The sequence below is a fragment of the Anopheles ziemanni genome, chromosome 2 (assembly GCF_943734765.1).
Source record: "Anopheles ziemanni chromosome 2, idAnoZiCoDA_A2_x.2, whole genome shotgun sequence".
Lineage (NCBI taxonomy): Eukaryota > Metazoa > Arthropoda > Insecta > Diptera > Culicidae > Anopheles > Anopheles ziemanni.
In genome coordinates this window covers 43,989,855-44,002,850 of record NC_080705.1, presented here as the reverse complement: position 1 = coordinate 44,002,850, position 12,996 = coordinate 43,989,855, and the positions used below count along the sequence as shown (strand labels likewise).

The 12,996-nt window shown below is 41.3% G+C and overlaps 1 protein-coding gene across 1 annotated transcript; it reads right to left on the bottom strand.

Moving 5' to 3' along the window:
- Positions 1–2,286: 2,286 nt before the first annotated feature.
- On the bottom strand, positions 2,287–4,074 carry LOC131292379 (glycerate kinase). The gene is made up of 2 exons (XM_058320821.1): positions 4,022–4,074; positions 2,287–3,942 (listed from the first exon to the last, which is right to left on the bottom strand). Exon 2 carries the CDS (start codon positions 3,882–3,884, stop codon positions 2,385–2,387), a length of 1,500 nt encoding a protein of 499 aa, XP_058176804.1. The 5' UTR covers positions 3,885–3,942; positions 4,022–4,074; the 3' UTR covers positions 2,287–2,384.
- Positions 4,075–12,996: the final 8,922 nt, after the last annotated feature.

The window sequence follows — 12,996 nt, the reverse complement described above, 5'->3', positions numbered from 1 at the left end:
CACTTTCATGCAATTCGCCTGAAAGTGACGTTAATATTTTTATAATAATATCAAAGCTACCGATTAATACTAAACTATGATATAACAATTGTATCAAATTGTTACCATTGCTTACTAATTTGCTAAAACTTAGAAAAAAGCACCAACGTTTTTGGGCTATTGGTTACTAAAGAAAAACCAGCAAAGCAAAAGTTCATTCTAGAAGAAATTTGTCAACTAAAATAGGTCCAACATGACATCATCGTTATAATTAATGATCTTGAATTCGGAATGGCAAATGAGTTTGAATGCAAAACAAAAATGAAAGAGTAATCATAATGTAGAAAATAAAACTTTTGTTTCTTGTTCTTCTAAAATATCCATGTTGTGTTTTAAAGTGTTTTAAAAGTAAAGAAGCAGCACGTGGTACGGGTCCTGAGATAAACAATTACAATTTACGATAAAATGGGCAATGAGCATAAAAAGTGTTAGATCCCTATTTGCTTAACAAATAAACCGTGTTTATTTTCATAATTTGATATTACACAAACCCAAAGCTTGGCTAAACTGGTCAACTTTGGATACAATGATAAACAAATATCAACGGTGTTTGCTTGAGGTGTTTTTGAGCTGAAAACTACACTCTTGTTTGTATGTTGTTGTTTCATTCTCCATCTTATCGAAGCATGGATCACGCGATCGTGCCATCACACCCGGGCATAAGTTATAGATTTCCGATATATTCCTCCGCGAAAGTCTCCATGCGGTACGGGTCGGAAGTTAAAAATAACGATGAATCATCGGATCCTCGAAAACCCATCCCATGCTGCCCAGTCGAGCTTGTTTACCGTATTGAGGGGGAATGTGGCACCCCATGATCACTGTAACGAAGGAACACGCCAGGAAACACACTGATAAGCAACCTGTCAGCGAGAAACTTTATGGCCAACGGGGTCCCAAAAAAACACTTCAACACATACACACATACAAACTTTGGTGCGGCCGAGCAACGGCCCAGGTCAGCAACATGGCGTGCATTCGGCTGCGACACGGGAAAGGAGGACATATTTCATCGGATTTAACCATTTACTTTCTTCGTCACACACATATGTTGAGTGGTATACTTCTGGTTTCCCCCCGATTCAATCCATATCTTTCCATACTCCTAGTGGACCATTAAGGTTGGGCTGCATGGGGGTCAAGCTAAATTGTGTCCTCCGGGCCACGGTCACTCAAGTGTTGCTTTTGGTAAAGTGCAACAGATTCAGACATTATCCTTTTGGGCTTTTCGGCAACGGATGGCAGCGGGTCCATTTCACACGGCCAACAAGCGTACCAAGAGGGTAGTTTTTTGCCACTCCAAAATTCCAAAAAGGAAAAACAAAACATATTCCGCAATCCGCTAGCCGATCCTCGCCCGATCGTTTCATATTCGCAGCCCAACTCCGCATCGATCGATGGGATGGGAAACCCTGCTCGACCACTTGCCGTTGATAAGTCGGTGCGAGTTTAATTCTCCCTTCTCACCCCCATCTCGAACCGCCAGATCTTTCCTAATATCTGCCAAACCTGAACTCGGGGGGGTCGACTCCGGCCAGAACTGGTAAGACCACTTCCAGCCAGATGTACAACTTTTATGAGAATTATTATATTTTTGCATAATTTTAAGATTAAAGCAGTAAAAATATGTAAATTTGTCGTCGAAACGTCAAACCGCAGCAGATGGCTAACCACGGACGAACCGAGTGGAACCCACCGTCCCACATACGCATACAAACAAACCCATGCTGACCGGTCCAGTAGTGTCATACCGTCTGTATCTTGTTTTGCGTATCCACTGCCCCAACAACTTTGGCACTGGGATTTTTTTTCGGGAAAGAGCAGACGTCCCTTCCCAAGACAGACCACCGGTCCCATACAATTGCGGCTTGGCATGGGGATCGCATGAATCAATCCAATGAACACCGGGCCCGGATCGCTAAGTAGAACTATACCTCATGCTGGTTTCTCTCGAGGGGGATACTCCATTAACAGAACCCATGATGAAATAGCACAGCACACGAAAGCACACGAGGAAAATAGTTCACAGACCATCTGCGATTCGCGGCTGTGGGTCGCCATAAATTACCGGTTCGGTTGACTTCTTCCGGTGTTTCTCATCCCACACCCGTATCCCCTTAGAGGTGAGTCATGATTCGTGAGCCTGATGCCGACAGAAAGGTTACTGATTTTTTAAATTTTCATTATCATAATGATAGAGATAAACGACTCGATTGCGATGGGTTTGTATCACATCCATTTGCCTTTTTTATTTCTAACCAACAGATGTACAACAAGCACGATTTCCGTTTTCCATGTATTTGTGGTTTATAGGGTTGGCTGTATGGATATCCTTCCCACATCGGCTAGGTAACTAACAGCAAATGTATATCCATCACATTGGTTCCCGTGTGGCCGGTTTTTACGAAATATTCACCTTCCCCAACGGAGCTATAGAATTGATACGAATCATTCCGCTTGGCGAAGGCCATGCCATCCGCTGCGCTGCCCATTTGATCGTATGCTTGTGCCACGAAAGCTCCACCGATTGCACCGGCCATATCCGTTGGGCCGTCGATACCATCTGTACCAGCTGATAGAAAATAAATCCTATCTGAACCAACCTGACGCGCTCGTATGCCATAGGAAAATCGAAGGGCAAGTTCTTGATTTCTACCACCCTTACCGTCACCTTCCAAACAGACCGTTGGTTCACCAGCACCAACGATAAGGAAGCTTTGGTTCTTGGATTCTGCTAAGCTTGCCAAAAACTCGTTCGGTGTTAGATCATCGTACGCTACGCCGTGGAATAACTGTTTAATTCGATCCTCTAATGCACCCACCGATAGTTTATCTATTTTAAAGTTGTAAATCAATTCCGCCAGTGACACATACATTTCACTAACTGTCCGAACATTACCCTGGATCTTTTTAGATAAAATAATGGTTTTTAAACCTTGCAAATTAGCTCGTTCCACGATACTTTTTACAGCCGTATCATTACTTCCGAGTAAAAACAATTCCCCTGGAATAGAAGCGTGTTCGGTGGTTTTCGATCGGTCGATAACTTGTGCCGCGGACATCGGAAGCTGGTCCCACAATTTGTACTTCATCAGTATCGCTTTTGCATTTGCATTCTCGTCTGCCCCATGGCCAATAACGGTCGGACCGCTAGCAATCAAGTCGACGGGATCGCCAACAATATCCGAAATAACGTACGAATACACCTTGAAGGCATTCTGCGCCTCCATCGCTAGCTGTCCTCCTTTGACCGCTGATAAGGCTATTCTCACGTGATTCAACTCGTCGATTGACGCTCCAGAGCCAGCCAATGTTTTTATGATGTGCAGCTTTTCCGCCAGCGTGACAGGTTTCTTTGGTAAACACAGCAGGGCAGATCCACCTCCAGAAACCAGTACGCAAAGCACATCATCGGAGGACATGACCTGCGCGAGTGCCTTCATCCTCGAGGCAGCAACGGTTGCTCGTTCGTCTGGTAGATTATTGTGAGCACATTCGATCACTTCCAGGGGGCTGTCAGGGTGCAGCGAAAAATCCAAATCTTTGGCAAACCGTTCTCTGGTGCCTACGGGAATGCTGATCAAGCCGCTGCGCAGGCGGGTGCCGAGTAACTTTTCTATTTCAACAGCCATTCCAAGCACCGCCTTTCCGAAACCGATCACATGATAACGTTTGTCTTCGTGTGATAGACTTTGTTGTAAAGCGATGTTTTGAACTAACTGTTGCTGGAACAGGGAACGTGGTTTTACAGCATCTACACCGCACTGAAAAATATCCTTCAGCTGGGAGATCGGGTTTTCAAATGTGCTCATTTTGCGTGCGCACTTTTCGAATGATCTTATCATTCTGACATTTTTTCCGACAGCTCTTGATCAATCTGTGGATTGGCAAGCTCCACTCCAGCTGTGAAGAGATAATGTTGTTTATAAAATACCTTGCGAGCTGAGAATTGTTTCAAAACGAATAGTGGCTTCATACTTACCAGGTATCAGATAAGGGTAAGGATGTTTGTATTGACGATAATTCTAAAGTTTGTTTTACAAACTAGAGATGCGAAGTAAGAGCCGGATTGATCTGCTTAATCGGATTTCCACAAGGAGCTGTTCACATAACTTTAAGATATCAAATAAGCAACGCATGTTAATGTTCTACAAAAAATTACATAATTACAAAACGTTACTATATTCATAAAAGCTTTATGTCCCGCATAGCAATGATATTATCAAATTACGATTGAAATGATTGTTTGTTTGTTGCATCGCACTATTAAGATTTGATCCCTTCGTGGAGGATCAATCGGCATCCCATCACTAGCTTCAACCACCAAATGTGAAATAGCAGCTGAAACAGGCAATTTATTGATAACTGTTTTGTCCCTGCACCGTTTTGCCTGTGTGACCTATCAAACAAAAGGTGTTTTTATGACAAACAATTTTGTATAAAGTATGGGAATCCATCTTTCCTAGTTTTTTAATTACAGATCCATTGATTTATTCTAATGTCAATTTACAATTGACATCTCTAACGGACCAAGGTTACTTGAGCAAAGCTATGACGTTACTGTAAAAGTAAAGGCCATCTACTGGGTTTTATTTGTAACACGTTGTTTAAATTTAAATAATTTCGTCTGTAAAAAAATCGTTCATAATGGCAGTTAAGACTTCACATCTGCAGCTACGATTTTCTACGCAACCAAATAGCCGGCATTTCTGTATAGCCCACAATTTTATATGGCAGGTTTTGTACTTCAGAACTAACATCTAACACGGTCGAGATGTCGAATTCATTAAATATATTAGGGGAAGTTTGGATGATTTCTAATATATTGTGTGTTAGTCATAATTTTAAAAATGCATTGTTCATATTATTTTATTGGTACAAGCATCTACTATTTACATCTTCAACCTCTTATCTATGTAGCCCTGGAGAGTTTTACATGAGCGTTACATGAGAGTTGCATTTTCTGTAATACAGTTACAATGAAATGATTATTGTGTCCAATTTTTTTGCAGCTGTCATGAAGTTACAGCAAGTTTTCCATGGCAGATTGCTGGGACTCTTGCTGGAACTACATAGTAGCAGCAACAATTTAAATTTCTGTCAACCGGGTAGCGTTTAAGTATTCGAGCGGTCATATTCCGGATGAATAATAATTTTCGACGCATTAAACTTTTGCAGGTCTTTAGTTGTTGCATCTCTATATTTACGGCTACCGAACATAAGTTTATCATTTTCCCAATAACGACAACAAAAAATGGTTGCTATGCAAGAATAAACCCCCACCTCCTCCTGATGGACGCCATTGGTGAGAGAATTCGGCAATGGTGCTTTTACAGATTTTGCCCGATAGGGCACGGGGATTGGGAAGGCAGATGGTGTTTTCTGGGCATCCACCGTTTTCAACGGCACACGGACTGTAGAACATCGGGCAGACATTGGCCACGGGAGTTAACAAGGAGCTTCCATATTCCGTTGTATTATTCGGTTTCAGCAAAGGTTTTTGACGCACCCCCTCCAGGGTGATACTTTCGATCGTGTCACTGTGAAATGGAAAGAACAATGTACAGAAGTTCATCATCAATGGACACAAATCAGAGAAATACTAACCTGCCGTAGTTAGACCAAAAAACTATCTCATCAGTTGCGGCCAAGTAATACGTGTTGGTAACATTGCTGACAATCGTGCGGATCCGTTTACTACGACTATCCATACAGTCGATCTTCGATGTGTCTTCGTTTACGTAACATAGTTCTCCAGTGCCGATGGAAACTGTAATATCTTTGATCCCTCGAGTTTCTAACAACAGTTCTGGTTCTGATCCATCCAGATTGGACCATTCAATCCCGCGATTTCCAACCGTTCTGAATAGTTTACCTTGCAGCGGATCAACAGCGATTCTGTCATTGCCATCGACATTAAAGATCACCGTTGTCCGCAAGTCCGAGTTGTCCATGCTAGCTACTTCGATAGTTTCCTTTTCGTAATCAACCCAATACAGATGACGTGAGATCCAGTCAACTGCAACATGTAATGGATCAACTCCCTTCGTGATAAAGGCTTTCTTTTCAGTTCCATCGTACTTGGCACTGAAAATTGATTGTGTTTCATTGTCAGTCCAGTACAGACGGCCTTCAACACAATCTTTATCGAGACTGTGCATACTATTTGAGGCCAGGATTTCACGACCGTTGAACGTTGTATCATCATTTAATGAGAAGCGCCTGATGCTTACATTTCCCCCTGAAGTTAGTAGCCAAAACAACAAACCATGTTCAAAACGAGGCGCAGCGTTACATTCAGTGTCTTTTTCGATCGTACCGTTACATGGTTTTAGATCCTTTAGCCACTTTGTCGTGTTTGTATACCGCATCATCCATTTTTGATACTTGGCAACGTCTGTAAATACCGTAGGTTTGGAACTGTCGCATAGATTTTCGTCTCCGTTCGGTCTTTTTGGGCTGAATGACACTAGTCCTCGCAAGTACCATATGTCATTAAGGGAGAAAAACATACCACCTCCGCTATCTCCGTTGCAAGCACTGACATTGTCTTTTCCACCAGCACAGTACATTTTCGATGTTAAGTGGTTTCCATACGTTTCATTATCATATGCAATACATGTTTGTGTGTCCAACACAGAAATCGTTACCTGTTGAAGTGTATCAGATAGTTCGTCATGTTCGTCCAAACCAAATCCAATCACTGTTCCTTGCGATCCAAATATTTGATTTTCATCACTATCAGCTTTCCACATGGACACTGGTCGTACAGAGTCTGTTATGTTAATATCAGACGATAACTTTAGAATTGCAATATCATTTGCCAGGCTCGAGTGGTCATATTCCGGATGGATAACAATTCTCGCAACTTTCAACTCTTGTAGATAATTAGTTGTTGCATCTCTATATTTACGGCCACCGTACACAAGTATTTCATTTTCACGTGTGACATTACCATTAATAACAGCACAATGAGCAGCTGAAGAATAAAAACAGTTATGAGATGTTAAGTAGGTGTCCCCCTGAAAGTTTAAAAATATGATTACCCGTAAGGACTGTGTTGTTATCTACGAAAGATCCTCCGCAAAATCCGGATTTTTCGATGAATAACATGGCATGCCATGGCCATTGCCCCGGTTTGGCTCCTTCGCCGTTATGAATAAGCGGAACAACATCACCACGAGCTTGAGAATTACAGATGCATAATGAAAGGAAGAAACTCATATGCTGCATCCATAAAAAAGCCAATTTTAGAAATTTGAAATTTCTGCACGATGATATTTTCCAATGTGACATTTTATCCAGTGTCCGCATTCTTCACTACCACCAATAACTGATCTACACAACTTGAAATCAAACACACGACTGATGGAGCCTTGACATTGAGCGTTATAAAGATCCTACCACACTTGCTAGCTAGCTAGCTTAGACAGGTATTCCCATATGGGAATCCTGATCCACCCGGCCAGCAAAATCATCATGCTTTCTTTTTCTGTCTAATTTACAATTGATACCAACAGAACGAGAAAGCATGATAATTTTGCCCGCTGGGATGTTTCGAATCTGGGATAAAAAGAAGCAGAAAGATCGTGCTCATTTTGAAATGCTTAATTGGCAAAACAGGTTTCAACCGCCGGTTTATTGCTTCTATGCTTTCCTAAAGTGCTCTAAGCCACATTTTTTTTAATAATATCCGTTGTTTGAAGATTTTAGAAATCTCTACGGACTGTTGAAACGCCAAAGTGAAAAAAGATGCGGAAAAGTTACTGTTTAGAAAAAAAACATGCAGTAAATTTGACTTCCTTGCTCTCGACGACTCTTAACGGATGAACGACACGAATTTTAGTTCTTGATTTTAAGCAGCAACAACAAATTATTATACGAGATATTTTATCGAATACTTTGTGTTACTTCTGAGCGATTCAACGCCTTTTTTTTTTGTTTAACATCAGGGAAATTTTCAAAAGATCCGGGCGCGACTCGGAATGCCGGATTTTTACCGACTAAACAACCTGACGGGCGCTGCCCACTTCGCCGCTGACCGTGACTGCGAGGTATTGATCATTGGCTGGGGCCTGGCTCTATGAGTCGAGTAGACGCCTGAAAGCCGCTTGGACTTTCGCAAAGCTCTTGCGCGTAACAGCTAATGTCCGGCAGCATCAGCTTATGCTGATTATGCAGTTATGCTGTGGTTATGTTGCCCATCGCGTACAATAGCGAATCCGTTACTATGGCTATCGTACGCTCGCATTATTTAACGCAGGTGGGGTGGGGGCTGCGCACCATCCGTGGGGCACCTACAGCACGACCTGTACCTGGTTAGCGACCCGCTGTGGTGGCCTCCAAAACTGCCGCCTCCTCCGCCGCCGTCACAGGGTTGCGCTGGTTTTGTCGGTCGTCGCCTCCCGTGGGTTCAACGAGTTAGGAAATTAAGCTCGAGCTTTCGTCAGAAATAAAAATTTACAGCAAAAAGGAAATCAACAAAAACTTGATGTTGATAATAAATAAATATCTGCATTTTTCGACGTTCAACATGACGCCCGGCCGGCAAAATCATCATGCTTTGCTTTTAGTTTTGATGCGAGAATGTTTTGCTTGCGGCCTATTCCGACGGATGTTTTTAAAATCTGTGTTGGAAAAATGCGAAGCAAACAAGACGTAGTCACACAAATAAAATTTGGTGTCAAAAGATTTCGAAGTGGGATGTTTTGATTCACAAATCCCGGTTGACGAAAAATGTCAGCTGATCCTGGTTTTGGGTCCCCGCATCTACAAATCTGTACTTCTCGCCCCCTCAACTCTATGATTAGAAATGAGAATGTGTGCGTTGGTCGTTTTCTTAGGGAGAGAGAGTGTGCGAATGCTTCCTATGCATATTCTATCCTTTGCAACCATGCAACGCCAAACTATAACTATTCGCGTATACGAATGTACTTACGTACGAAACCTATTTGAGATATGTGAGTGTGTTTCTTGTTGGAGCAACCACAGCATCATGTATTTGCGCATTCTGGTCATAGCAATCTCTCAGTACAGGCGCAAGTGCATTGAGCAGCAAGTATTATGATCGTGCCATTAATACTGTTGAGGTAAGAAAAAACTATTAAACTTACGAAAATGATTGAAATCTAGGCAATTTATATCATTAACAATCTAACTTTTTTTACTTTTAGGAATGAAAAGCAAAGCTAAAGAATGCGTCGAATGATGCATGAGCTGGATCGCATATTCTAATAAGAATTGGATCTTTCTGGGACGGCAAGTCCACTGCAGAGGCCGGATCTCTACACTGGTAAGTCAGAAAACAGTGTGATCACAAATATCCGAATAATAAACATCCGATGGTGGGGGTGCCCATGGCGCAGCGGTAGCGCGAGGAAACACCACACCACAGGTGTGGGATCGAATCTCGAGTCTGGCACCCTCCGGTATTACGAACGGCTGACCACCGATCTATAATATACCGTCTTTCGGTCACATAAACTCTCTTCGGAGAGAGGCCTTGTCCCACTAGGGGATGTCGTGCCACTTAAAAAAACAAAAAAAAAAAAAACATCCGATGACTTAATTCTCAAAAAGCAAATGTTTTGATTTCACCGCAGCATTTTGCGGGTAGAAGAAAATATCACATTCATAGAATATACCATACACACACACACACCTACACGCGAGCTAGTCTCACCCATACCACCAAGCAAACCTTTTGACTTGCTCCCGCTAGGCAGCTCGAAATATCGTCCTCAAAACGTCCTACGCGCGAACAAACGTCCTCCTTTTTTGTATGGGGATGAAACAAAAGGAGGACGTTTTTCGAGCAATCGTCCTACTTGTCCTACTCACCATACAAAACTGCTCGATGTTTGTGTCACGGAGGACGTTTTTTAGGACGATTTGCTCGAAATAGCCTAGCGGGAAGGCAAGCTATTCTGACAGAAAAACAGAGGTTGTCAAGTATTGCTTTGGTATTACCTTGGTAGGCATTGCTCAGGTGTGCAAGAGTTTTAACAATGAATCCGAATTTTTTATAAGCTTATTCATATGCGTCTACACTAGTTTTAGTTTTAGTTTTACATACTCGTTGGGACACTGTTCGGTTCGTTTAGTTTTCCATTACAATAAACAAGATTAAATTAAATAATAAAAATAGAAAGTCCCTGTTCATTTTTTTACTCATCATCATCATAGTCAAAGACCATGTTGACAAATGCAATGATACGGGCTCAAAAACTACAACATTTACTAAATACATTGCAAGCACAGCGTCTGACAACCCTCTTCACGAATACGGTACATAGGCGTTTGAACTCTTTTAGATTTCGCGCTTGTTTAATCTCTCTCCGCATCCATAAAAAAATCTAAATTTTAAAAACTAAGTGCTACTTAACACAAAATTCCATGTAATGAGATGCCTAAAACTAATGTCAAAGTGTAAGAGTCAAAGAATTGTGAACGTATCAACGAATACTGGTCATATATAAAAACGAGAATAAATTGGTCAAGGAGATTGCTAACAAACATGTACAATTTTTCGAATCGCAAAAAAAAATAATTTTTTTTCTATGAAATTTTTTGAAAATTTAATATTTTTGAGTGGGCATGTCATTAGACATCATTAAATATTACAAATTCAAAGAGTATGATAAAGCACCATTTTAAGATTAGGATTTCAATGTTTTACCAGAAGATCAATTGGACGATGTGATATATGTTAAAACTAACGAGGATCAAGACAACCATCAATCGAGCGAAAGAAAAAAAACAATGGATAGAACAACGACCAAGCTCCGAAGTTGATACTTTTATTCCCGAGTCGCAACGGACACAGTTCACAGTTTTTGATCCGCTTATATACTAGTACTGCACGTCGCCAGGGTTGTCAAACCCAACGATCAAAACGTTACCTATTATCAACAGTATGCTGATAATTTTGAACCTTTTTTATTCAAACTTATTAGGTTTAAATATTATCGAGAGCGAGCGGATTTTTTAACATATTCTGTTAAGTTTACGAAAATCAATGCGGCAAGTAGACAGAGTGTAGTGAATGGTTAAACCTAAAGATAATTCCTCTTACTTTGCTCGTGTAACTCATGTCATACATGTGGTGCCATTCAACTCTCGTTGGAATGTATCATTGAAAACATAAAACTTTGTATCATTTCAAAAGTCATGATTCTTGTTGCAGTTTTCGATTATTTTAGCTTTCAGAAAGTACTTTCGGGCAATTTTGAGCACATTTGCAGATCTTGCCCGATGCGACGCTTGGATTAAGCAGGCAGAGCGTGTTTAACGGGCAATCGCCGTTGTTAATAGCACAAGGACTGTAGAACACCGGACAAACATCGGTCACTGCGGTCAATGAACTATACCCGTACCATGTACTTCCGTTTATTTTGAGAGGTTGTTGACGCATCCCATGATGGCTGATACTTTCAATGTCACTGTGAATATATAGTAGTAGTTAAATATAGGTACGAATTTTCAAAAACAAACCACAATAATACTTACTTGTCATTTTTCGTCCAATAAATCATTTCATCCGTGACGGCCAAGTCATGAGTGTCAGTAAGATTGTTGATGATCGTGCGGATTCGCTTGTTGCGAGTATTCATACATTCAATTCTGGATCCGTCGTCGATGTAGCAGAGTTCTCCAGTGGCTATTGAAAACTGCAAATTGTAGTACCAATTCTTCTTAGAGCTTAGTTCGGATAATTGATGTGACTCTGAGCCATCGAGATTGTGCGACATTATCGCTTTGTATCCACGCACTCTGTACAGCTTAGACTGCAGTGGATCAATAGCGATAACAGTAGTAACAGCAGCATTGTTGTACACAGTCGTTCGCAAGTTCGGATTTTCCAAGCTGGCTGCCTCGATTGTTTCTTTTTCCCTGTCAACCCAATAAAGGCGACGGGAGATCCAGTCCACGACTACATATGATGGTGTTTCGAGGTCTTCCGAGACGAAAATCTTCTTATCTGTCCAATCATACTTGGCGCTGAAAATCGTTGCATGTTCGGCCCAGTACACACGACCTTCAACGCAATCATAAGCTAGGTTATATGTATCGTTTACCTGACTAACATTGAAGGCTGTATCACCATTCATGGGTACTCGAAAGATAATGTCGTTTTGTGAAGCAAACAAGAATCCGGAGTCAAAACGAGTTGCAGCGTTGCAATCTGTGTCTTTTCCAATCGTACCATTCTTGCAAGGATCTAGTGCTTTTATCCACTCTGTTGTGTTTGTGTATCGTAAAATCCAATTGCGATATTTGATAATATCTGTAAATACCGTAGGTTTGGAACTATCGCATGCAGGAGGTTTCACATTGGGTCTCATTGCGCTGAACGACACTATGCCTCGCAAATACCATTTGTCATTTATGTAGAAATACATGCCTCCTCCACCATCTCCGTTGCAAATATTGTTACTATTATCTCCATCCACACAGTACACCTTGCTCGTTAAGCGGTTTCCGTTATCGTATTCAAGGCATGTTTGCGTATCAATTACGTTTAAGTTGACCTCTCGAAGTTTATCCGATGGCTCGCCGTCTTCGTTCAAACTGAATCCAATCACGGTTCCGTTTATACCAACTAGTTGATTCTGTCCACTTTCTGCATTCCATATAGTTGCAGGTCGCACGAAGTTAGTAATATTCATGTCAGTTGATAATTGTACAATTGCGATATCGTTTACAAAGCTAGTGTGGTTATATTCGGAATGGAGTATAATTTGAGCCACATTTAACACTTGGGTAGCGTCAGTGATTCCATCCACATAATCACTTCCAACGCGTACGGATAACTCATTTTCACGTATGACGCGATATCCATCAGTAGTTTTATAATAAAAACAATGAGCAGCTGTAAATTAAACAAGATAATAAGTACTATGCTTGGGTATTTCTGTGGCGTATAAAATAGTTACCGGTAACTACAGTGTTTCTGCT

Excerpts from the sequence above, each read along its gene's own strand:
- LOC131292379 (XM_058320821.1), bottom strand. The coding sequence starts at position 3,884 with ATGATAAGATCATTCGAAAAGTGCGCACGCAAAATGAGCACATTTGAA.